This window comes from Gambusia affinis, linkage group LG22 (assembly GCF_019740435.1).
Source record: "Gambusia affinis linkage group LG22, SWU_Gaff_1.0, whole genome shotgun sequence".
Taxonomy (NCBI): domain Eukaryota; kingdom Metazoa; phylum Chordata; class Actinopteri; order Cyprinodontiformes; family Poeciliidae; genus Gambusia; species Gambusia affinis.
This window is the reverse complement of record NC_057889.1, coordinates 2422355-2447050: the sequence shown is the minus strand read 5'-3', so window position 1 is coordinate 2447050 and position 24696 is coordinate 2422355. Positions and strand designations below refer to the sequence as shown.

The window sequence follows — 24696 nt, the reverse complement described above, 5'->3', positions numbered from 1 at the left end:
ATGTGGGTCAGTGAGCCAAACCAAACCAGTCAGACAGTCTAAGACAGTCTGTCAACCCAAAACAACTGGATTCTGTCATTTCTTGCACTGCGAAGTGTTGGCAACAATACTAGGAAATATTTAACCCTTTTCTTAGTTATTCTTGTTTCTGGAAAAGGTTCTGCATTGGCAAGGAAGACTTTTCAAAACTACAATCGTCTGAAAGCATTTTAAATACTCGTCTCCTTATATTTATCTTGTCTGTTTGAGCTTAAATTAATAGCTAAAATCTGTGAATAATCAAATAATTTTAAGTGAGAGAAAAATTTGCACGGTTGGTGTAGTTGGAGGATGATGGTGTCTTTGTTTTATGACTTATTGCATGAACAAACTTGTTCAGGAGTGACTGCATTTCTGTAATGAAAACACCACAATAGCAAAAATATGTTTTTTCGACATTAGTGGACTATAGATAAAGTTTTGCACAAACTTGTAATGGAAACGCAGGTACTGTTACTGATGCAACCTCCCCCAACAATATGATGCCCTGGGTGGTGAACCATATTGACCACAACCATAACTGACACTAATTAGACCTTTAAAAAGGTTGAAACTGTGGAAAAAAACAAACAAACAAACCCAAAACAGACACACAAGTGTTGAACAAAAACAAGTGATCTGTCACAGTTTCAGTTGCATTTGTGTTTAGAGGCTCAGTAATAATAGTAATAATATTACTATTAATAATAATAATAATAATAATAATAATAATAATTATGTCTCCACTACAGTAATAAAGAAACACGCTCTTTTGGCTGCCACATAAAATGTGCATAAAATACTGGAAAGAACAGAACAGAAAACATTTCATAAGTTTATGAACCTTACAGTCCATCATAATCTGCAGCAGAAATCTCATCTACTCACACACATGGTTTACAGTTCATCAGTTTGACTGCTCTGGAGTTGAAAGGATGGCTAATAATAGTGAGCGAAGCGATGGATCCACATGATTGGAAGCTCTGCTCCTGTTACTGTGGTGATGGAGTCCTCTGCATTGCCATTCCTAGCACCGTCTTAGTCTCCACGGTTACATTTGGACAGGAACTGAGCGGAGGGAGGCCGGGGATGGACAGGAATAACAAAGGCAAAGGGGCACATGAGGGGAAAGAGTTTGGCAAACACTCCAAGTACAGAGTTGAGGCTGAGGAACGGTTCCTAAACTCCTGACCAAAAAACATCTTCTCCCTAAGTATCATGGGTTTAATTCACTAGTAAATCTAGTAGTTCATTCTTTAAACATGAGGATATCTGAACATTTACTAACTCAAGTTCTAAACCTAAATTTCACATTTTAAATGGATCTTAATTGATAAAATAAACTGAGGGATAAAAAATGGCTGCAGCAAAGCTAACCTTCACTACTTCCCATCAGAAGGTGAATTACAGTAATTTTAGAAAGTGTTTTTGAATGATGGGAAACTTTTGTGTTTTGGCCGTCCGGCTTTTGGTGATTTGAGCTGATCCATTTGAACACACAAAAAAGGCAGTGTGCAGGAAGCTTTGGTTGAGGTCCACTCAACATTAGAGGAGCGAGGCAAAGGGGACAAAAGAGTCGGGAGGGTGATGGGAAGGAGGTGAGGGTCAAATTCTTCAGTTGGTGGCTGAGAAACGCGGGGGATTTTCTAGAAAGTTTGAACAAGAGAAGAATAAGATCGGGTGGTGGGAGGGATGAACTTGAGTGTTGACGGTCAACTGGTGTTGACTGCTGTTGCTTTGCATCTCCAGCAGGGGGAAACTAGTCCATGCTGCTTCCGTCTGTCACTTTTAACAGTTATTTTCTGTTTTTAGTGGAATTTTGGAAAATAACTCATTTGAACACAATGTAGGAACAACGCAGTTACAGTTTTATTCATGTGAGGTTTTTCATATTTTCATCCTACTGGGACTCAGAGGGGATTTCCTCCATTTTCAAGATTTCCAAGGTCTCAGTTGTTTCTGAGCCAGAAGTGTTGGTTCCCAGACTCTCTGAGAAAAACATTATATAAGTTTCATATAAGAAGGTAGGAACTCTGTCTAGTCAGAACAGATCAGACACAGAACGTGTCTACTGTCTGTTATCATTCCTGCAAGAAAAAAGTGATGCAAGAGTGAAAATCACCATTCACTGCCTGGTCACAAAGAAATAGTTAATTAGAGGAAACTTCTTTTTCTTCATTTTATTTACAATTCTTCAAGGATAATTAATCCATAAATAAATCAACGTTGCTCAGACAAAATGTTTCTCTTTATTCAGAGAGAATATGCAGAAAACAAAATGAATCCATTATTGTGCAACATCTAGCAACACATTTTCTGTTTAGTTTTGATGAAGCAGAAAATAAAATTCAGAAAAATTGTCACACAGATGTGACCTGATTCACGTTTAATCATTTTAGATAACAAAAATCTGTAACATGACATCTGTAAAACAAACATTTAGTCAAACAACAACACGATTTGTTCTGATTAAATGATCCTGGATCAACTCCATCCTGTCTGCATGCAGATTCAGGCTCAATTCTGCACAAACACATTCCTGATGACACAAACTAACTGGGCATTTCTTATGGTAATGATGAAGTACAAGAAAGTGTAAATCAAAAAACAGAAAATGATGTATTTATATCTGTAAATAATTCTATTTATCTTTAGCCAGGACATACAATTACCTATTGAAAAAAATTATTCATTAATTGAGCAAGATATTTCTTTATACTCGTTATTTTCAGTAACGAGTAGAAACTTAAAAACTATAAAATAAAAATCTACAATTTCAAAATACAAATTATTTATTCGGCAAATATTTAAACGAACTTTATTGACTGCTGAATAATTTTAATTAAAATTTCAATTTCAGATATTCACCTTATCTGTAGAAAGTTTGAGTTTCTGATATTTCCAGAATATCAGAAAAATTCTAAATTTGAAAACAAACTTTTTCTAAATACTAGATTTAGTTTCCATGGAAACAGAAACTGTGGGAATCCAGCAGAAAGTAGCAACACATTTTGGGGTTATAATTACACTTTGACACATTTTAAATCAATAAATCTAAAAAGCGCTGAGGAATACAGACTAAAATATACATCATGGCATCTTCTGGTTTTATAGAAGGTGCAACAACAGTTTTTGGTCATCAAAGTTCAACATTCATCATCAAATTTCACAACAATAATTATATCAGGCAGTCCAACTGTTGTGCTGCTCAACATATCAGTTTGTAAAACACAAACAACATTTATTTATGATCAGTTTAACCAAAAGTCAAACAGAAAAGGTAACCATAGAAACCATCAGTTACTCATTTTATGTTTCCAAACTATATTAGCATTTATACAAATCATAAAAATATGATTCTCCACATCCATCAAGTAAAGCATAAAGTGACATAAAACTGAAACACCAGTTTGGATAAAATCCTGATGGTTTCAGTGAAGGCAGAGTTTAACATTTTCCTTTTATTTGATTCCAGCAAAAACAAAAACATGCTAAAGAGTTTAGTTTCCTGAGGATAAACTTGCTACCAGTCTGCACCGGCAGCACATTTGGAGTAGGACTGCTGGTCCAGGTAGAGAACGGCACACACCTGGTGGACCTTGCAGCTCCCATCACAGACGATGCTGCTGCTGTAGTCGACCATGAAGTGGGTGAAGTACTTATCGAAGGCTTTGCTCTGCGGCAGCAGGAAGCTCAGGCCCAGCTGAAGCAGACTTTTCGGCTGCAGGTCTCTCAGTCCAAAAGCCTTGGTCATGACGTATTCCAGCCTCCAGTCGGACTTTTGTTTCTCGTTGGCTTCCGTCAGATTCAGATAGTACTGCCAGATATCCTTCAGAGGGGCAGAAAAGAACCGCATAGAAGGAGACAAAGAGAGAAAGAAAGGCAGTTTGAAAGCCAGAACCAGGTTTTGTGTTTGATTGGCACCGTGATTAATCATAAAATCACATTAAGCTTCACTCTTTAAACAGAGTGATGAAGGAACATTAGAGGTTTAGCTTAAATAGGTTAGAATACCTGCTCAAAAGAAAATAAGTCACAAATCCTTAATGCATTTGCTAAAATAACGAAACAATCAGTATGAAGTTCTTTATGCATCAGGCTTAGCAGAACAGATTTATACATGAACTAGGAGTCAGAAATAACAGATTTATAACTGTTTATGTTACAATAAATTATTTTTTTGACCTCTCTATTCTTTGCCAAATTTATCTGGTTTAATAAAATCAAGTCATTTTGCTGCCTGGCTTTAAGGTTCATACAGAAACCTTCATCCTGATATCAAAGATCCTTTTTTACCCCCAATATGAGAGACTTAGCATTTTCCAAAACAATGATGTTAATACTATTATATGCTTATTAAATCTGTGCTACTTGTATGAGATAAAAGCAAACAATAAAATAAAAATTTTAGTTCGTTACCATGACACTGTAGTCCTCATTGTTGTACAGATACATGCGGAAACCTGGGTTGTTGGAATACGGCTCCCAAAAACTTTTGATGGGTGTAACAGCCGGCGACACAAACAGAGAATTCACAGGATTTCCTGCAGAAACACAACCAGATATACTGTCACAACAACAGCATAAATATCCATTTAAATATTAACTCACTTATATGTTATTCATAATTTAATGCAGATGTCACAGATTTACTCTTCTGTGGCCACATAATTGTTTAATTTGATTGATTATGGCTGTAATTCTGCATCACAGTAAACAGTCAGATTAGCTTCAGTGAATAACTGAAAGTTGCTTTAACGATCTCAAAACAGCACAACTAACCATCAGTTATCTTAATGCAATGTGTTGCACTTCATAATGAGATGGATATTAAAGTAAACCATTAAAATTAGACAGCAGATTCAGTTATCAAACAGCCAACAGGCTGCAGTAAAACCACTTAAAGTAACATTCAGAGTGTTTAGGTCCACTCTGCTTGTTTTTCTTGCCTTGTTCATCCAGCAGCACCATGATGCTGTCTCTGTGGGTGTGGCCATAAAACTGCCCTGCGACAACATGGCTGTACTTCCTGAAGATGGCCACCAGCCTCTCGTTGTGGCTCCCTCTGATGGCGGTGGTGTTCCCGACGAAGGGCAGGTATCCCACCGGGACGTGGGCGATGACGTACACCTACAGGACAAAAACGTTACACTGCAGGGATTAAACTCACTGAGCACACCGGCGTTAAGGTCAGAGTTCAAACCTTTTCTTTGCTCTGGGCAGATTTCTCCAGAGTTTTCTCCAGCCACTCAAACTGCCCGGCTGGGTCGGTCATGTTGCTGGTGACTTTATCAGGTCCGTAGTACAGGATGGTGTTGAGGCTCAGCAGGCGCAGGCCCGGTTTGACCAGCTGGGAGTAGAAACCACCTGCAGGAACGAAGCAGATCACAAAACAATCAACAGAAAAAACAAACCTTTAAAATGATTCCATCAGTGATCAACAAGCAATAAATTCAAATGGCAAGAAGTATAAACTGCAAAATGTTTACTCTGAGATAAAATCTGTTTTGGTTTCTGGCTCTAAAGTGAAACTGAACTGAACTGGATCTGATAAAAACATGGAGCAGAAGTGCAGCTCAGTCTCACAGCCTGGTCCATTTCCCAGCTGCAGCTTCGTTTAAAACATCCTGGTTGTGAGGAAGGTTTTAACACACCTTGTGAGAGAGTGGTGAGAGCTTCAGGTTCCAGCCAGCGTTTCCACAGAGCAGCAGCTGCTTTGTAGATGTCATTAGTTGAATCTGGCATCTGGTCCTAAATAATAAGTACATACAGCCGTGGTGAGAATAAAGTCTAATCTGATCTGACTTGTTTTCTAAACAACATAAACAAAAACATAACGAAGTTGATTATGTTAATAATAAAAATTTTAATATAACCTCTGTTACAGATCACTGGGTTGTTAAACAAGATAATCTCTATTTTATTGTCATTTTAAAAAGTTTAGGCACGGCCACAGTTTGACATCTATGAGACATTTGCAGTAAAACTGCAGTCAAATTAGTCTTTTCCATCTTTTACAGGCAGATAAATCTTAAAGTCATCAGCAAAGCAGTTAAATGAAAGGTTATGACGTGAAAAAATGACTCCAAAGGCAGCAGTGCAAACAAATCTGGGCCCAAAACTCAACCTTGGGGAACACCTTAAACTAAGTGGGGCGATTTCCCAATAAGAAAAAAACCTTCCCCTTCTTCAGGGCTCTCTGAATCCACAGCCTGGTGACGACTGGGCTACACCGTCATCCTTCATCCTTCCTCTCTGTGAGGCGCCATGGTTACCTGTGGCCAGTAGTCTTGGTTACCTGTGGCCAGTAGTCATGGTTACCTGTGGCCAGTAGTCGTGGTTACCTGTGGCCAGTAGTCTTGGTTACCTGTGGCCAGTAGTCATGGTTACCTGTGGCCAGTAGTCTTGGTTACCTGTGGCCAGTAGTCATGGTTACCTGTGGCCAGTAGTCTTGGTTACCTGTGGCCAGTAGTCATGGTTACCTGTGGCCAGTAGTCATGGTTACCTGTGGCCAGTAGTCATGGTTACCTGTGGCCAGTAGTCGTGGTTGCCCAGTGCAGGGAAGACGGTCAGGTTGGGGAAGTGCTGAGTGATGGTCTGCGTCATGTTACTGATCACCTGGATCACCAGGTCAGTGGACAGCTCATCTGGAGGGACGTGAGGCGGACTGTCCCTGTGAGACAAACAAAACCTGCTCACTGAGCTGGTAGATCTGCTGAAGTCATTAACCGTTTGGGTCAAAAAACCTGTGAAATTTATCTAAACTGATTTTTAGCTCAAACTTGAATCATTAACCTTATAAAAAAACACAAAAGAGTACATCAAAGGTCATTTTATCTTCAGCAAAGAGGAAGTGATATTTCCTCTTCACAGTACATTTAGTTTTGTTACAGGAATGCACAAAGAAACAAAAATGCTGAGCTAAACTTTCAAAACAACACGAGAAAAAAATATGAGTTAATCATATAAACAGAATAATAAATGTTAATTTATAAATACTAAATGTTCTGTTACAGATTAACTCATTCATAAAATAAAAAGGACGGCATAGTGAGGTTTTATTTTTTTTCCCTCCAGGGGGTCTTTTGTGGGCTGACAGGAAGGGGGAAGAAGAGGGAGGAAAAAGAGGGGGGAAGATATGCGGCAAATGTCAGCCGGGTCCGGGAATCAAACCCGCGACCGCCACGTCGAGGACTGAAGGCCTCCAAATGTGGGTGGCGCTATCCCCTACGCCACCACAGCACGGCCATTGTGAGGTTTTATTGTCTCAATCCAGACAATACAAAAGGAAGTGATACTTCTGCTTAGAATATTAAAGTTTTCTCTGTTCCCTATTTATATCAGTAGAGTTCTCTATGAAAACAAAGTTAAGTAGATTTTTTAAAATGTTTATGTTCTCTGGTATTTCCTTTCAGTATAAAAGTAAAGACGGCTTTACAGAAAAAACTAAGATAAAGCAAATCTTTAACTATTTAGCCATGCAGCATTTCTGATCAACTACACATGAACTGAAAAACTGATCTGAAGTGATCAAGAGTTTAATTAACATCTGTAAAAATAACAATTCACCCTCCAACATTGGGAAAGTCCAATGTTGGAGGGTGAATTGTTATTTTTACAGATGTTAAAGTTCCCAGGTTTGTATATTAATTGCAAAAATGTGACATTGCAGTTTTATTTGACTGAAAACTGGTCGTTTATGGTGCAGTTACATAGACTGATGGGCTAATAAACAACTTAAATACTGAGCCTGTAACCTCTTCATTCACAGTAATGGACATGAAAATGTTAAAGCAATTAAATCATTGAGAATAAACCACAGTTATTCCCAGAAACCCAGAACTATTTTTATCTGTTTTAATGAAGTTTATGAGATCCACCAGAACAGAAATAAAGAAACAGAATGTAAAATTGCTGATTATTTTAGTAAACTGGTCACTTCTACCACTGACAAACATCAATGTCATCATTGTTCGGCAGTACAGAAATCACAAAACCAATATTTCCTCCATCACTGGGAGTCGCTTCCTATCTGTACTGACCCGGTCCAGATGATGAAGTCCTCTGGCTGTGTGAGAGGAGCCATGTTGGCGAAGGCCGACAGGATCAGGCTGTAGGGGGAATCGCACAGGAAGTCTCCGTACAGACCGGCGTGGGCGGCGGGGGCTCCTTTGGAGGAGAAGCAAACCTTGGTGGGGTCCTGGGCCAGGTGGTAGCTGGGGTCCAGGTGGAGGTCCGTGATGTGCCAGAACCTGCCTGGAAAAACAGGACATTGGATCATATTAATAGAAATAATGAGAAATCACAATCAGACAGTGACAGTGATGAAATCCTGAAACGTATGACTTCTGCTGACCCATTGTTTTATCTGGAAACACTTCAACTGGCAATATATTCTCTATTTCACTGTTCTAAGTTTAATGAAAATTTAAGAAATTTAATTTCTTCATGTTTTGTTAGACACGCCTTTAATTTTCTTAAAACACACACACACACACACACACACACACACGGTTGGTCAAAGTTACAAATGTTATGTCACTTCAGAAAAAAAATCTATATTTATCACTGTGTTTTCTAGGGCAGCAGAAGTGGAAGTTTGACGTCTCAGGCAGAACTTCTTTTAAAACTCTTCCAATTCTTACATATTTGCTTTTAGAATAAAATATTCACCTTAAATAGCAGATTGTAGCTTTTAGTAAACATTAGTAGAGCCTTTCTAACAATTCGGCAAGTGAGTAATGAGCCAAGTATCTCCATATTTATATAGATATCCACTTTTATTAGTTTAGCTAACATCTCTGCGTTTTATACCGTTTAAAACCGCAAAGAGAAACTTTTAATATCCACAGGCTAACCCCTCCTGCACACTTAGATCTGCGTGCTTCTCTGGATATTGACAAAAGACTCCAGTTGTCATTAAAAACGTGAGTTTTCCACTCACCTGTTCCTGACAGGTAGCTGCTTCTGGTCGGAGCAGCATAGCACGGAGCCGCTGCGTAGAACAGCAGCAGAAAGAAACGAACTACCTGAGCCATGATGAGAGGAAAGCAACAAAACTAACTATTTTACATGGGTTTTATATGAAGTACAGTAGCTGAACTAAAGGAGCTGGTCACTTCTCTGAAGTAAACAGGAAGTAGTTCGATCAGCTGATCAGCTGACTGATCTGGAGCTGAAGGGGGAGGAGTAAAATAGGAGCACGTAGTGTTTACAACTCTGGCAACGACAACAAACCAGGCAGTAATTTGTCTTTTATATCATATTTGTTTATGATTGTAATTACCAAAGTACATTTTATTTATTTCTTTATTTTATTTTATTTATTTTATTGTTTTTTTGGGGGGTGGGGGGTTCAATAAATCTAATAATTTCTTCTATGCGTGAATAGCTACATAAACTTGTTAGCTTCAGATGTTAAAGACCTTTAAGGATAATAACTAAAAGAAAGTTTGTACCGCAACCAATTTTTATGTTTTTTTGCTTTTTAACGTCACACTGATCTAATTTAGATCATCAAAGATGATTTATCTAGATTCATGATCTTGTTATGTTATTATAAACAAGAAAACATTTCAGTTTTCTTGTTTATCCTAATAAAACGTCTTGTCACCTTTGTAATTTATTCAAACACTGATTATGTTTACAACATATTCTACTAAAATTATTAATTAGATTTATAGTAAAATTTAAATGAAATAAAAAAAGGAGAGCATTTAGTTATGAATAAATACAGTTTGAGGAATGTTTCTGCCAAAACTCATTCAAAATGTCCCCAAGGTCGTAATTAAAATGTAATGCATGAAGTTTAATTATCCCATAAAATATCCTCACCCCCACCTTCCCTTTGTCAAAGGGTGTGGCGTGTGGCCGATAATGGCGTTGGACATTTCCTAAACTGAGTGCTTCACATTTCAGAACAGCTCTCACACAGAAAATGTACTACAAAAACAGCTTAATGTTGTATTGCAATGAAAACAATCTGTGTTTTTGTTATTGGATTAACTTTATTCCCCTCATGGAGAAAACATGATGTGCAATATTGTAACCTATTTGTATCAAATCATTCATTCTAAGCAATACACACATGAAAACACAAGACGTTTCATTTCTTTATTTCATGTCTTACACAGAGTTGCAAAGTCGTTCCATTTGTCATGACAGAAATGTATTCATATAAAAAAAAACATTTTACAAAACATGTGCAGCTTGCAGATCTTTTACATGTGGAGGAGAATGAAGTGCAAAGAGCAAACAGTCCACAATAATAATAAAATGGAGGCGGGTTGTCCGGTTCGTGGTGCTGTCAGGTGGAGCTCTCATGCCTTCTCATAGGTGCGCACCGCATGGATGTCTTCAAAGGTCAAATTCTGCACAAAACAGACAAAATAATACAGTTTTATTAGCAAAAACTTTGGTTTGTAATACACTTTGTTTAGACAAACAATCATAAAAGTGAATTTTAGATGCACTCAATAAGGAAGAATGTTTGGATAATATTTAATGTTATTCTTTGCTGCCAATTCATTTGTTCAACTTGTGCTTAAGTGTCATTAATTTGTGCACATAACTTAATTCATACTTCCAATATTTAATAAACTGTTGTTTCTTCATGGATAAACAATTCACAATGTTTAGAAGAACATGAACATATTTACAAAGTTCAGTGTTAAACTTTTTTGGAAGATTTTACTGACTGAGCCACAAATAAAAGTCCTCATGGCGTGGACTTTTACTGCATGTGTCTTTACCATGATCATTTTGCCGTCTTTGATCTCTCTGACGAACTTGGTCTCTTTGCCGTCCCACTTCTGGACGTGGACCAGTTTGTCCCCATCCAGAGTCACTGTGGACTAAAAAACATAAAATAAGAGTTACAGTATGAAAAATCCTCAAATAAACCAGAAGAAAGCTGCTGGGTTTTCTGCAGAGTTTAAGATATTAAGTAATTGCACAGTTATAAAAATCACACAATTTCTGATAAACTAACACTAATTTTCACTCAGTTATAAAAAAAACTTCAACTTTTTAGTTTGCAGAAAAGTTTTATGCTTGTTTTCAAATCCTTACTGTCTTTAAATTAGTCATAAATCTTAAAACATATTTTGTTTGCTTCAGTTCCTCATATTTAGACGGTGAATATATTTCCATTTTACTGAATAGAATGAACTACAGCTGTGTGTGTTTTGTTTTCTGGGCTCTTACTTTGCAGTTTCTGTCGTCGGCGGTGGTTTCGTCGAACTCCTCCCCCAGCGTGAAGCTGATCTCGGTGTTTTTGAAGGTGCTCTGGGTGCGGATCATCACCTTGTCTCCCTCCTGGCTGATGATGACGGTCGGTTTGGTCACGTTACCAACCTGCCTGGTGGCAAAGCCCACACCTGAGCAAGAGAAACAGGAATGAGATTCTGTTAAACCTCTTAAGTATAAATGTGCAGTTTGCATTCAAAAATAACCTGAAAACATAGATTTATTTTGTATTTACTCATAATAATTATCAAAATTGACAGAATCTGACTCACCAAGTGCTTTCATGTACTCATCAAAGTTCTCGCTCTCGACCAGTTTCCAGGTGGCACAGAAGGCGTCGACCATGGTGAAGGTTTGCAGGGGACAGAGTTATCTCCAAAGTACACTGAGCAAGCTGCAACTCTTCCAGGTTTACTCCACCACTTATCATCCTGCCTCTTATTATTATGCACACATGTGGGCGGTGCCCAGCATCGCATTGGCTCAGGAGATTTTAACTAAGCTGTGATTGGTTGTTAAATTGGGTCAAGTTCTTTCAGCAGAAAATAAAAAATTGAATTATCCCATTTGTGTGTTTTAATGATGCAATTACTCTTTTTATTAGTCACGTGGGTGTATATTCTCTAGAAACACGAAACAGATTTACATTTAAGAGGAGAAGATTTATCTTTATATCAAATTCTGCTTTGATCAATGTGAGAAAATAAATCTATTTAATGGGGAAAAGTAAACAGTACAGTTAACTCTGAGCTCAGATCAGTTTTTTAAGTGTTACTGAACATAAATCTGTATCAGATCAGATCAGACAGACTGATTCATGTTTGTTTTAAGGAATTTGGACATTTTCATCCGTTCATGGCCTTTAGGAGTCGGACTGTTGGTTGTGTAGGAATGCTTCCTGCAGGGGGTCGGCGCTCAGGCAGAATCACTTTGTTTGACAGCCTATTGTCCTGAACTGCTTGAACGCTTTCTGCACAGCCCCAGACACAATCTCTGCATACACACACACACACACACACACACACACACACACACACACGCACACACACACCCACACACGCCCACGTACACACACACACACACACACACGCACACGCACGAACACACACACACACGCACACACCCACACACACACACACACACACACACACACACACACACACGCCCACGTACACACACACACACACACACACTAATTAATGTGGGTAAATGTCTGCATGTGTCCATGTTAGAGACCGGGCACAGTTAGCTTTCTAAAGAACCAGAGAAAAAAAAGCTTAAAGGAAGAAAACACATTTTATTGTGGTTTTTTTTTCCCAGCCTGAATTTTACTTTTTCTTTCTTAAAACTAGAACTTCATGACAATAATAAAACTTAAAATTAAACATTTGCTTCCAAAATATATGAAAATAGTTGCTACCTGTCTGGAATTGATAGTAAAACCAGAAAGAAAACAAGATGACTGTATTTCAGAAAACCTTTAACATTTTTACCTGTATGTGTAACTACAGTTTTGAATGAAATTTATTGCATTTCTTCTCCTGTTTGAAAAAGATTCTTCAGTTTAATGCAATAAAACTATTTTCAACAGAAATACCAGAGTGCTTTAATTATTTTTAAAGAAAATAAGAGGATAAGTTTGGGGTGTTTGGAAACAAGCAGTCTGCTGTTTGCTTTCATCATATGTGTGTCTGTGAAAACATAAATATTTATGCATTATATACTATTTGCATGGATGTGATTCATTATCAGATATCGGCTGTGGTAAAACTGTTCTTTGTTTTCTAAATGTAGAAGTGCGGCAGAAACATAATGAAGGATCTCTGGCGCCCCCTATGGTACATTGGGGGCACTGAATAGAGTGCAACAATTTTGATCTGCTGCTTTTTCATTTAAAAACAAATATTTAACTGAATCAAGAAGGTTTTTATATTTTATTTCACACAGTATGAAAACAATATTTTAAATCCCAGTACAGATTTAACTAAATGGACATTTTTCACCAAAAGAAAGATTTTATTTTTCCTCACTCAGATTATTTTCTGTGCTGAAATCCTGTTCATATCAGTGTAATCTGAACACAAACATTCAGCTTCTGTTTAATTGTTAATTAACTGTTAAGCATAAAGAGACAAAAAGTTTGAATAATCAACATTTGAAAAATATTCAGGAATGTTCATCAAAGATAATTTATATCACTATTACTTCATGAGAAGCATTAGAAATATTATCTGTTTGCTTTTTATGCAGCAGTGATCATTTTCAGCAAATATCTTCAAGACATTTTACACAATAAAGAAATCCCCAATTTATTTTCAGAAACATATGATCAAAAAACAGTTACAGTTTTAGAGGCAGATCCAGTTACATATGTTCCAGTTCAGTCCTGGATATAATACAAAGCAATAACATAAGCTCAATAAAGCTGATTGGTTAAATAATATAAGCAGGTCAGCATTCATTTTGCAGCAATCCCTCCTCCTGATCAAGCATGAGGCAACAGAGGGAAGGAATAACTCTGTGTTAACAGGAAGGAATCTCCATCACAACCAGGATCAGTATTAAAGATCATTTACTGTGACTCAATCTGGGTTTAAGAGCATTTTTAAAATAATCCTACCATTATCTGTTCTTTCTCCATTTAGCAAAAAGCTACATACTATATGTCCAGGCTATCTTTGTAACAAAATGTAGGACACAAAATCTGGAACAAAACATTTAAAAATGTAGAAAAGAATGGTGGAAATGGGAGAAAGAAAAGGTGGTGGGCTTTTGTAGCAGAAAGAGATCTTCCTGTGTGATGCACAACTGGAACGTTTTGTTTTTCTCATGTGTATAAGAATAAATTTGACACTAGAGATGACTTACAGGATGTGGGTGTATCTGTTGTTGGTAGGTGTTAGTTTCTGTCTATTTTTGAGCTGATCTAAGTGTTGCAACATTTGCAGCACAAGGTTTTAGTCTGCTAGATTTTTTTTAAGGTATAAACTTCAACATGTCTGACGTTATGGAAAAATTCAGCATCTGTTTTTGTCTCAAAGTGTGAAACCACAAAAGTTCACAGATATTTATACCATAATAGTCAAACATTACGTACTTTAAAACACAGAAGAATATAGACCTTGGAGATTATGTCTAATAAATCTTTAGCAGATATTATGCACAAGCCGTCAAAGTTGCTGTTTTTTTTTTTTTTTTTTTTACAAAAATGTGAATTCTACAGAGTTACATTTCCAGCTTCTCTCCACTAGAGGGCCTCAGCGCTCATTCATGTTCTCGAAAACATTCTGTCACTTTCAGTTTTATCCAGATTTATCCATTAGTTGTTGGAAATAATGGTTTATTAAGCAACATCTAATCTCACTTATTTACTGAGTGTAGAGTACAGACGGTCAAGATCGATGGTGGGCTGAGCAGCAGCAGAAGAAGAAATATTCAGAGTGCTGTAGGTCACAGTGTCCGGGACCTGAAAAAAAAAAACAAACAAAAAAAACAAACAAAAAAAAAAACACACACAAAAATAAAGATACATGTTTAGAAAAAATCCCTATCACAATTTTAATTATTATTTGTACATTTACTATTTCACAAACCAACATGATACATATTTTAGTAATTATCAGTAGCACATGTTTCCTATCTATATGACATAACTCTATAACACATCATGAGTCTTAAGGGCAGCTTTTAGGAAAACAACTTACTCTTGGCTTTTTCTTGGTCTTTTTGGTTGGAATGACTTTGGAATAGTGGATGTTGTCCTCAGGATCAGTCTGTATACAGAATGCAACAAAATAAATAACATACTGTAATGTATTTAGATTAGCAAGATATTAGAGTCAATTATTTTGGTTTAACTAAATAATTTCCTCAAAATCACCAGCTTTTAGCTTCTTATCATTGGACATTTAAAGTGAGTTTCTTCTGGATTTAAAATCCTGAAGTAAAAATGTAAACCTGTAGATTTATGTTACCTCACTATTCCTAAAGCTAACAACCTGCTAGCAGAAGCAGCAAGTTGCTCCTGTCTAATTGTTAATTAACTGTTGAGCATAAAGTCATAAAGAGGGCAAAAGGTTTGATTAATCAAGATATCTGTAGATAATTTTCACTCACTGAATAAATATATTCAGACCACTTTTAATTCTATTGTGCAATTAAGCAATGACAGTAAATTAATTTACCAATTCATGAATTCACAAAAAGGCTTGGATTAAAAAAATCAATTTTGCTACTGAAAAAGTGCGTAAATTTTTCACTGCTTTTATATTCTTTAACATAAGGAATGTCAATAAGTGTGGAGGACACTGCATTTCTATTAGTTCATATTTTAAAACTTCATCCTTCAAAAACACAATTTTGACCAATATAAATGGATAATTATTTTCAAAAATAGTTTAAAGTTAATAAATGACTAAAATGACTCTTTTCTATTGACATAACAATACAAAGATTCAATGATTTACTTACTTTTCTTTCTCCCTCCTTTTTTGTTTTATTTCCTGAAAAAATAAAATAAGAGTAACTTGTTCAGTTGTTGCTCTAAAAACAAATACATATATATATATATATATATATATATATATATATATATATATATATATATATATATATATATATATATATATATATATATATATATATATATATATATATATATATATATATATATTTCCTGTCTGTTTTCTAATGGTCAGCATGTAAAGGACAGACTGATTGTGACGTCTGTAAGATTGTTTTTTTTCTTTTTTTTTTTTTTTTTTTAAAAAAAACTATAATAACAAACACATTCCGTTTTTGTTGGATACAATTTAAAAAATTTAAAGTTTACCGAAGCACCAAAACTGTTTTCCTCACCTCTGGTTTTCTTCCATCCAATGATCACCAGAACAGTCACTATGATCACTGCTGGACCGATTATATAAAACACAAACCAACCTGAAAGAAGAAATATCATTTATGGAGCATCAAAAATGACTAAAATAAAACTGGAAGTTTAAGATTAAAACTGAACTTTCTGACTCAAGAGATTCAGATTCTACCTGAAGTTTTGGAGAAATTGTTAACATTTGTAGTTGAATTTATTGCCATAGACGTCAATTTGTTTGATTCTGTTGTTATTATTGATAAAGTTGCAGGTAATTCTGCTGTAGTCATCTTTGTTGTTGTTGACATTCTTGTTGTTGTAGTTCTAGGTGGTCGTGTTGTTGTTGTTGTTGTTGACATTCTTGTTGTTGTAGTTCTAGGTGGTCGTGTCGTGGTCGGTGTCTTTACTGTTGAAATTTTATCTGAGAAAATACAATAAAAACAAATAAAGAAACAATTTGGTGTCACAAATCATTAAATTATTTTGAAACTGAGTTGATAAAAATATTCTCACCTGTTTTTCCACCAGAGAACTGAATCCTGAAGTTAAACAGCTGCACATTTTTACTGTAACTATTTGTAACTCTACACTCTAATATTTCAGAGTTTTCCTTCCAGTTTCTGTCAGATGTTGGAATCGTTACAGTATCAGAGCAGGACTGATACGATTCCTCCATGTCTGACAACATTTCCTCTCTACCTTCATTCAGCCACTTCACTGTGTGTCTGCAGTCATTATAATCCATCACAGAGCAGGTTAGGATGATTTTATCTTTCTGGTTTTGTTGAACCACTGAAAAGAAAAAAATAGCTTTGTCATTTTTCTGGTTATGTTTTAATTTGTGGTTGGACAGTTTGTTCTGACAAACATGATATAAATACTTACTTTGAATAACAGACAGAATATAGGAATATTCTGATGTTTGTTGTCCGTTTATAAACTGTCTGCAGGTGTACCAACCAACATCCTCCACTGAGACTTTCTCTATAACCAGAGAACAGTCTGATGTAACTCTCAGTCTGTCTGATTTTGCTGCTGCAGCTTCATGAATCTGTCCGTTTTCAAACAGTGTTGATGTTTTTCTGTTGTTATTACTGAAGATCCAGGTGAAGGTGTAACAGTCATATCTCATGTAGATCACATTTCTACAAGGCAAAGTGAATTCATCCCCAACTTTGACGGCTGAGTATTGAATTTGACCAGCTGCTGCTGCTGAATAAAAAAAGATCAGAAAATTAAACAATATAAATATATTTTGTGCTCCTTATTATTGTGAGAATCATTTTAGATCCATTATTCAGTGAATCATTCAACGATCAGCTGCCAAGTCTCAATAAACACGAGTGTGTCAGATAAGGAACCATATTTAGTTTTAGTTAAATATAAAACTGTTTTAAATAATTTAAAAATTGCATGTAATATTCTTACCTGTTAAGTAAAGCATCAGCGTTACAAATAAAGAAGTTTGTTTCTCTCCAGCAGTGATCATTGCTCCTCTCTGTCTCTCTTGCAGACAATCAGAAATGACTGAGAGGTTAAAGAGGCAAGAGGTGAAATATGAGGATCTGTGTGGTTGGAGGCGTTTCCTCCTCATCATGACTTCACTCTCTGTCCAAACGTCTGAACTTTGTTCTTTTCAGATCACCTAAAAACACAAAACACTTCAGTCATAACACTCAATTATCTGTGCAAATATTTTATTTTCTGGTTTTATGTTATTTTTTTTGCATGCATATTAATATTAATATATTTTAAAAGCAACTCCAAGACTTTCTGGTTTTTGTATCTGTGGTAAGTGAGGTGTTAGTTTCACTAAGCAGACAAAGCCATGAATAGAATCTGATGCTTTGAGGGTTTAGATAGTTAGTATAACTACGAATTAAAACTTTAATTTTTTAGATATTTCTCTAAAAGATCTTTGAGTAGTTATACATAATGCAGCCTTAACTTTCTTTAATTGTCTGAGCTACTGCAGATCAGAATTAAAATTTTCTGATCATCAGTTTATTGCTTGTATCTGTTGTAGCTCGATTTGACAGAGAGGTGAAAAAGAAGAGACACATCATCTCTTTAAAACCCCGCCTCCTCAATTTAAACGAGCCAATCAGATCATCCCTCCAGAGACAGAAAACATATGACAGATTAGTATTTGCATATTCATAAGTCTTGTTTTTAAACAGTTCTAGACTAAACTTTCCCATTGGATCAAAATTTTAGTATATAGCTCAACATTTAGGAAGAAAACATTTAGATCTGTAGAGAGTTAATGGGAAACTGGTGACGTTTTGTTTGTCACTCATATCAGGATAAATTTAGACATTAATGATCATGAGAAACAAGATGTTTCATGAGGTGTTAGTTTCTGTCTCTACCAGAGATGATCTAAGAGTTTCAACTTTAGCAGCAGGTTTTACTCTGGTGCATTATTAACATTTAAACTTTAACATGTGTGACGTTATGGGAACCAGCAGCAGCCATTTTCTTCTCAAAGTGTGAAACCACAACAGTTCAGAGATATTCATACCACAATGTTCAAGCATAGAAGAACATACATCATCTCCAATAAATAATTTACAGAGAAAGTTCATGAATCTTTAATTTTATTCAGATACATTTGACATAAAAGGTTATATTTAATTAATAAAACTGTACAACATACACAATGAGTCTTTTGTTTTTCTCCAGTAGAAAATCATGAGCAGCGATGATTCAAACTGATTCTCTGGAAAACGATCTGCTACCAGTCAGATTAATCTGGATTAAAACTGTTTTCATGTTTCTTCTTTAACCTGAAAATAATTCATCTGATTTATTAAACAATCTAATGTCACTTATTCACTAATGTTACAGTTTTGCCTGTCTTGATTGACGGTAGCAGAAGAAGCCAGGAATCTAAAACATTACAAAGAAAATACAGAAAAATAGGATTAAAATAAATCAAAATTATGGCACTTCCTGTCTCACATAAATTTATTTTGCACTTTTACTGTTAGTTCACAAATTTAAAAATCTATGTAGTAAATAGCTTTAAACTTGAACATTTTTCACTGTAAATATTTTAGCTGGTAAATATCTGAAACATAAATGAAAACTAAACTCTTGCATGTTTTTCTATAACAGACAGAATGTTGCATAAAAGACCCAGAATAAAACTAGAACAGCTTAAGTTTCATCATTAATAAGAATAATCCTCTGTTCTGTTTAAGCAAAGCAAGGTACATTTTCATCAACAACAGATTTTAAAATACTTTACATGATAAAAGCATAAAGGAGCAGATAGTAGTGACATAATAAGGTAAAGAAACATTAAAGTGATGAATTCACTCTGGTTTGTTTCTGGGTCTTTTTGTTCTCTTTGGTGTGAGATCTTCCTCATCCTCAGTCTGCACACAGAAAACAAATAAATAACGTCTCTGATACCAAAACTCTCCAGTCTAAACTTCATTTCATTCAGTTTAGCTTGTTAGCTTGTCCCTCTGAAGAAGATTTATTTTTGTACATCAGGGCATTACATTCAACAATTAACTTAGTTTAAATCTTTTTGTAACTTTAGGCTTGTTGCTGAGTTTGTCTGAACTTTGTCTTTAATACCTTTTAGGGTGAAATTAGTTTTTGCTGCACTTAAATTTAGACCATCAGATCATTTAGTCAGTACTTTAAATGAGTAAATTATTCTAATAGAAAAGTGAATAAAGTTCTCAGGATTTTATTTTTTAATTTTCCTAAATTTTCAGAGATTAGCTGAAGATATTAAAGTGTCTTCATCAGTAGTTTGAGTAAATATGGAGCACATAACTACACTAATTATTAGTTAGATAATAATGCATCATTTCAATAACTAACATTTTATCCATTCAAACATATATCTGAGGATATATTTCATTCTTCAATTAAATTCTGACTTTTCTATTGAGATAACATGGTAGTGATTCAGCCATCTACTTACTTTACTTTCTTCTTCTATTGTTTTATTTCCTGAAAAGAGGAAGAACATTTTGAAAACCTAATTTCTCCATTTTCTTGTCATCATGTACAGGAATAATGACTTGTGTTGATTTGTTTATGTAAAATAACAGCATGATCATTTCTACTATTTTTTACTGCAATTGTTCAAATATTTACACCATCAAGATGAATTTTCAATGAAGAAAAAAGTTTTCACCTTTAGTTTTCGTCCATCTGTTGATCACCAGAACAGTTCCTATCATCACTGCCAAACACAGAGGACGGATAACGAACAACCAAACCCATCCTGACAGAAGAAATATTGTCTCACATAAACTATGAAATATTGATGAAATATTGATGAAATATTGATGAAATATTGATGAAATATTGATGAAATATTGAGGCTTTGAATTTTAAGAGATTCAGTTTCTACCTGAATGTTTTGAGAAATTGACATTTGTAGTTGAATTTATTGCAATAAATGTCCATTTGTTCAATGATTAATGTTGCATTGTGTTTTTGTGTTCGATTTGATGTAAAGCACTTTGAAATCCCTTGCCGCTGAAATGTGCTAAACAATTATTTTGAAACTGAGTTGATAAAAATATTCTCACCTGTTTTTCCACCAGAGAACTGAATCCTGAAGTCAAACAGCTGCACTTCGTTACTGTAACTATTTGTAACTTTACACTTTAATATTTCAGAGTTTTCCTTCCAGTTTCTGTCAGATGTTGGAATCGTTACAGTATCAGAGCAGGACTGATACGATTCCTTCATGTCTGACAACATTTCCTCTCTACCTTCATTCAGCCACTTCACTGTGTGTCTGCAGTCATTATAATCCATCACAGAGCAGGTTAGGATGATTTTATCTTTCTGTTTCTGTTGAACCACTGAAAACAAAAAAATAGCTTTGTCATTTTTCTGGTTATGTTTTAGTTTGTGGTTGGACAGTTTGTTCTGATAAACATGATATAAATACTTACTTTGAATAACAGACAGAATATTAACAGAGTTTGATCTTTGTTGTCCGTTTATACACTGTCTGCAGGTGTACTGACCAACATCCTCCACTGAGACTTTCTCTATAACCAGAGAATAGTCTGATGTAACTCTCAGTCTGTCTGATTTTGCTGCTGCATCTTTATGAATCTGTTCATTTTCAAACAGTGTTGATGTTCTGCTGTTATTATTGAAGATCCATGTGATGCTGTCACAGTCATATCTCATGTAGATCACATTTCTGCAAGGCAAAGTGACTTCATCCCCAACTTTGACTGCTGAGTACTGAGTTTGACCAGCTGCTGCTGCTGAGAAAAAAAAAGATTATGAAATGAAAAATAGCCAAGTCTCAATAAACACGAGTGTCTCAGATAAGGAACCATATTTAGTTTTAGTTAAGTATAAAACTGTTTTAAATTATTTTTTAAAATTGCATGTAATATTCTTACCTGTTAAGTAAAGCATCAGCGTTACAAATAAAGAAGTTTGTTTCTCTCCAGCAGTGATCATTGCTCCTCTCTGTCTCTCTTGCAGACAATCAGAAATGACTGAGAGGTTAAAGAGGCAAGAGGTGAAATATGAGGATCTGTGTGGTTGGAGGCGTTTCTTCCTCATCATGACTTCACTCTCTGTCCCAACGTCTGAACTTTGTTTGTTCCTTTTGTTTGTTGTTTCTTTTTTTTTATCTCTCTGCAAATAAAATAAAATAAAATACATATATATATATATATATATATATATTTTTTATTTTATTTTAAAAACTGCAGTCCTCTCTTTGATTAAGTTTATTTTGTTGTCCAGCTTTGGGTTTTTTTCATACAAACTAATATATCTCAAAAACCACTCTATGACTTTATCTGTGGTCAGTGAGGTGTTAGTTTCACTAAGCAGCCAAATCTATGAATAAAAGCTTTTCTGCTTCACACACCAGGATAAATTTGACATTAAACGTCATGAGATACAGGATGCTGTTGGAGGTGTTAGTTTCTGTCTCTACCAGAGATGATCTAAGAGTTTCAACAGTAGCATCACTTTATTTGGTCTGGTGGACTCTTTTTTTTTAGGATATAAACTTCAACATGTGTGACGTTATGGAAACTCAGCAGCCGTTTTCTTCTCAATGTGTGAAACCATAAGAGTTCAAAGGCATCCTCTTCAATTAAACATTTACAGATCTGGTGAATAAACCTTCAATTTTATTCAAGAATATTTTACCAAAAAAAAGTATATTTAATTAATATAACAGTGCACAACATACACAATGAGTCTTTATGCTTTTCTTCCACTAGAGGGCTCTAGTGAGCAGTGACGGTTCAAATGGATTCTCTGGAAAGCGATCTGTTTCTAGTTATGATGCACCACTGGGCGTTTGGGTTTAACTCCACATTCCCAGTGAGAATCCAACCGGTGGTGGAAACTCTCTCCTGAATACGTTGTTTTTCAGTCCTCTGACTGTGATCCTTCAGTTGTTGGTCCGAATCCTACAGGGAGTTGTGTTCAGGTTGAGTTTGGGCTCTTTAATGTTTTCATCTTCTTTATTTGGCTCCTTCTGAAACAAAACAGCACAATTTGTGTTAATGTTTTATAGATATACCTCCTACTTTATTACTATTTCAACACAAAATAGGCAACATTTTGTATAAATAAATGAGAAAATTACTGTTGATTGCATAACTCACTTGTTCCAGTTGTGTTCTGCGTTCTGAGATATAATCAGAAGAGAAAATAATGTTCAGTTTCCAGCATAAAAATCAAACTTAAAGGCATATGTTATGTTATCATGTTATCAGAAATAGTTATACTTTACCACCACACCAGCTACAGCCATGAAATACATTATTTTAAAACAAATTCTTGCTTTTGTCTTCTGCCCACTAATATAGGAAGGCTTAATATGCGTGATGTGTTTACAACATTGTTGTATTTTTAATGACTGTATACTCACAACAGATGGATTTTATTCAAATAAAAAAGATCTGTACATACAATGGATGGATGGAAGTATAAAAACGTAACGTGTGAATGTTGTAAGAGCCATATGATTGAAATAAGCAGTTACTGATGTGGCAGGAGGTGGGCGTGGCCGTCACTAAGGTTTGAATGGGAGCCATTTGTATGTATGAGGAAGAGGGTCCGCCGGTGGTGGTTGTAATTTCTGTTGACCGTGCTGTAATGTCGCTTATTGTTGGCACCATTGTACGGTTTATCCTGGTCAGTATGAGTCAGTCTGAAGTATGGCAGTCAAGTGGAATAAAATGATGATTGCAACAACTAATACGAAGTGACCTGGAGTGTATCGGATCGGACAGTTAGGAACGCACCGTGTTAACCCAGAGCGGCCCTCTACAACACTGTTAGTCTGCAGCACATTTAAATGTTCTTACCTTTAGTTTTTGCCCACTTGTTGACTGCAACAACCAACATTAGGAGAGCTGCCAAACCCACAGACACAATGATGCATCTTAAAGAATAGATGAAATCTGAAATAATAATTAAAAAAGAGTGCATCAGAACAGAATGACTACATTCATTTAAAGAAATGTTTTGGAATGGAAGATATCACCTTGTTGCTTTGAATACTTCCTGTTGTCTGTTGCGTTGCCTTCGATACGCGTCCATTTCCTGCTGAATGAAGGCAGATCCACTGCTGTTGCTATAGCGATTGTTGGTTTTCTTGTTGCCAGTAAAGTTGCTGTGGTTGTTGTTGTTTTTGCTGTGGTTGCTGCATCTTTTTCTCCATCTTCCTCATCTAAGGACTGAGGCCTGAAGCCGAACAGCTGAACCTCTCCAGTTTTAGCTGTCACTTTGCATTTCAGTAACTCATAAATGTTTGACTTCTGACTGAGGAGAGATGTTGTAAATGTCACAGTGGCCCGGCAGGAAAATAATAATACCTTCACACCTGAGGGCATCTTCTGGTCATACACCCACTCTACTGTGTGAGTGCAGTACTTATGTTCCTGTAAAGAGCAGTGCAAGCTAACATCATCATTAAACTCCGGTTCACTCACTGCAAAAGAGCCACATGTAGAGAGGAAAAAAGAGAATACATCCAAGTTATTATTGCTATCTTTATGTTGAAATAGCAAGCATGTTTTTTATATGGAAACACTCGCCTTTAATAACAGACACATCAACCAGAGACTCTTGTGAATCTTGATTTGCCAGCAGGTTTTGTTTGCAGGTATAAAGCCCAGCGTCCTGAAGTGTGATCTTCTTTATGACCAAAGAGCAGTCCGCTGTTAAACTCAGTCTACTGGAATCAGTTGTTGCATCTTTTTTAATCTGCCCGTTTTCAAAGATGGTTCCTTCCTGCATGAAGTTTCTGTACGTCCATGTCGTCCTGTCACAGTTTTTCAGATCTTTTCTTATATTTTCACAAGACAAAGTTATTTTGTCACCTGCCTGGACGGTGAAGAAGGATGAAGTTTGCCCCTCTGCTGCTGCTGAAAAAAAAAATCCACAATAAATACTTTCAAGAGTCACAAACACATCAGACAGAAATACTGTAGTGAATCAAAACGATTCATACCTGGAAAATGAAACAGTACCATCAAAAAAGGTCCAATAATCGACCCGAATCGAATCATTGTTTTCTGCTCTATTGTCATGGT

The 24696-nt window shown here is 35.7% G+C and overlaps 5 protein-coding genes across 5 annotated transcripts; all 5 read right to left on the bottom strand.

The window, feature by feature from the left end:
* Positions 1-2248: 2248 nt before the first annotated feature.
* On the bottom strand, positions 2249-9184 carry smpdl3a (sphingomyelin phosphodiesterase acid like 3A). The gene is made up of 8 exons (XM_044106382.1): positions 8963-9184; positions 8061-8274; positions 6547-6691; positions 5673-5769; positions 5222-5385; positions 4968-5148; positions 4438-4562; positions 2249-3847 (listed from the first exon to the last, which is right to left on the bottom strand). Exons 1-8 carry the CDS (start codon positions 9054-9056, stop codon positions 3542-3544), a joined length of 1326 nt encoding a protein of 441 aa, XP_043962317.1. The 5' UTR covers positions 9057-9184; the 3' UTR covers positions 2249-3541.
* Positions 9185-10117: 933 nt separating this feature from the next.
* On the bottom strand, positions 10118-11695 carry LOC122825832 (fatty acid-binding protein, brain). Its single transcript, XM_044107412.1, has 4 exons — positions 11538-11695; positions 11224-11396; positions 10770-10871; positions 10118-10388 (listed from the first exon to the last, which is right to left on the bottom strand). Exons 1-4 carry the CDS (start codon positions 11608-11610, stop codon positions 10338-10340), a joined length of 399 nt encoding a protein of 132 aa, XP_043963347.1. The 5' UTR covers positions 11611-11695; the 3' UTR covers positions 10118-10337.
* A 1929-nt stretch (positions 11696-13624) lies between these two features.
* LOC122825845 lies at positions 13625-17264 on the bottom strand. Its single transcript, XM_044107428.1, has 7 exons — positions 17018-17264; positions 16646-16924; positions 16308-16553; positions 16123-16203; positions 15736-15767; positions 14970-15038; positions 13625-14731 (listed from the first exon to the last, which is right to left on the bottom strand). Exons 1-7 carry the CDS (start codon positions 17262-17264, stop codon positions 14630-14632), a joined length of 1056 nt encoding a protein of 351 aa, XP_043963363.1. The 3' UTR covers positions 13625-14629.
* Positions 17265-17308: 44 nt separating this feature from the next.
* Positions 17309-21310, bottom strand: LOC122825844. Its single transcript, XM_044107427.1, has 7 exons — positions 21067-21310; positions 20695-20973; positions 20295-20384; positions 20079-20107; positions 19457-19515; positions 17561-17777; positions 17309-17344 (listed from the first exon to the last, which is right to left on the bottom strand). Exons 1-6 carry the CDS (start codon positions 21308-21310, stop codon positions 17774-17776), a joined length of 705 nt encoding a protein of 234 aa, XP_043963362.1. The 3' UTR covers positions 17309-17344; positions 17561-17773.
* A 997-nt stretch (positions 21311-22307) lies between these two features.
* LOC122825843 lies at positions 22308-24693 on the bottom strand. Its single transcript, XM_044107426.1, has 6 exons — positions 24615-24693; positions 24199-24528; positions 23646-24092; positions 23467-23562; positions 22762-22784; positions 22308-22631 (listed from the first exon to the last, which is right to left on the bottom strand). Exons 1-6 carry the CDS (start codon positions 24691-24693, stop codon positions 22545-22547), a joined length of 1062 nt encoding a protein of 353 aa, XP_043963361.1. The 3' UTR covers positions 22308-22544.
* Positions 24694-24696: the final 3 nt, after the last annotated feature.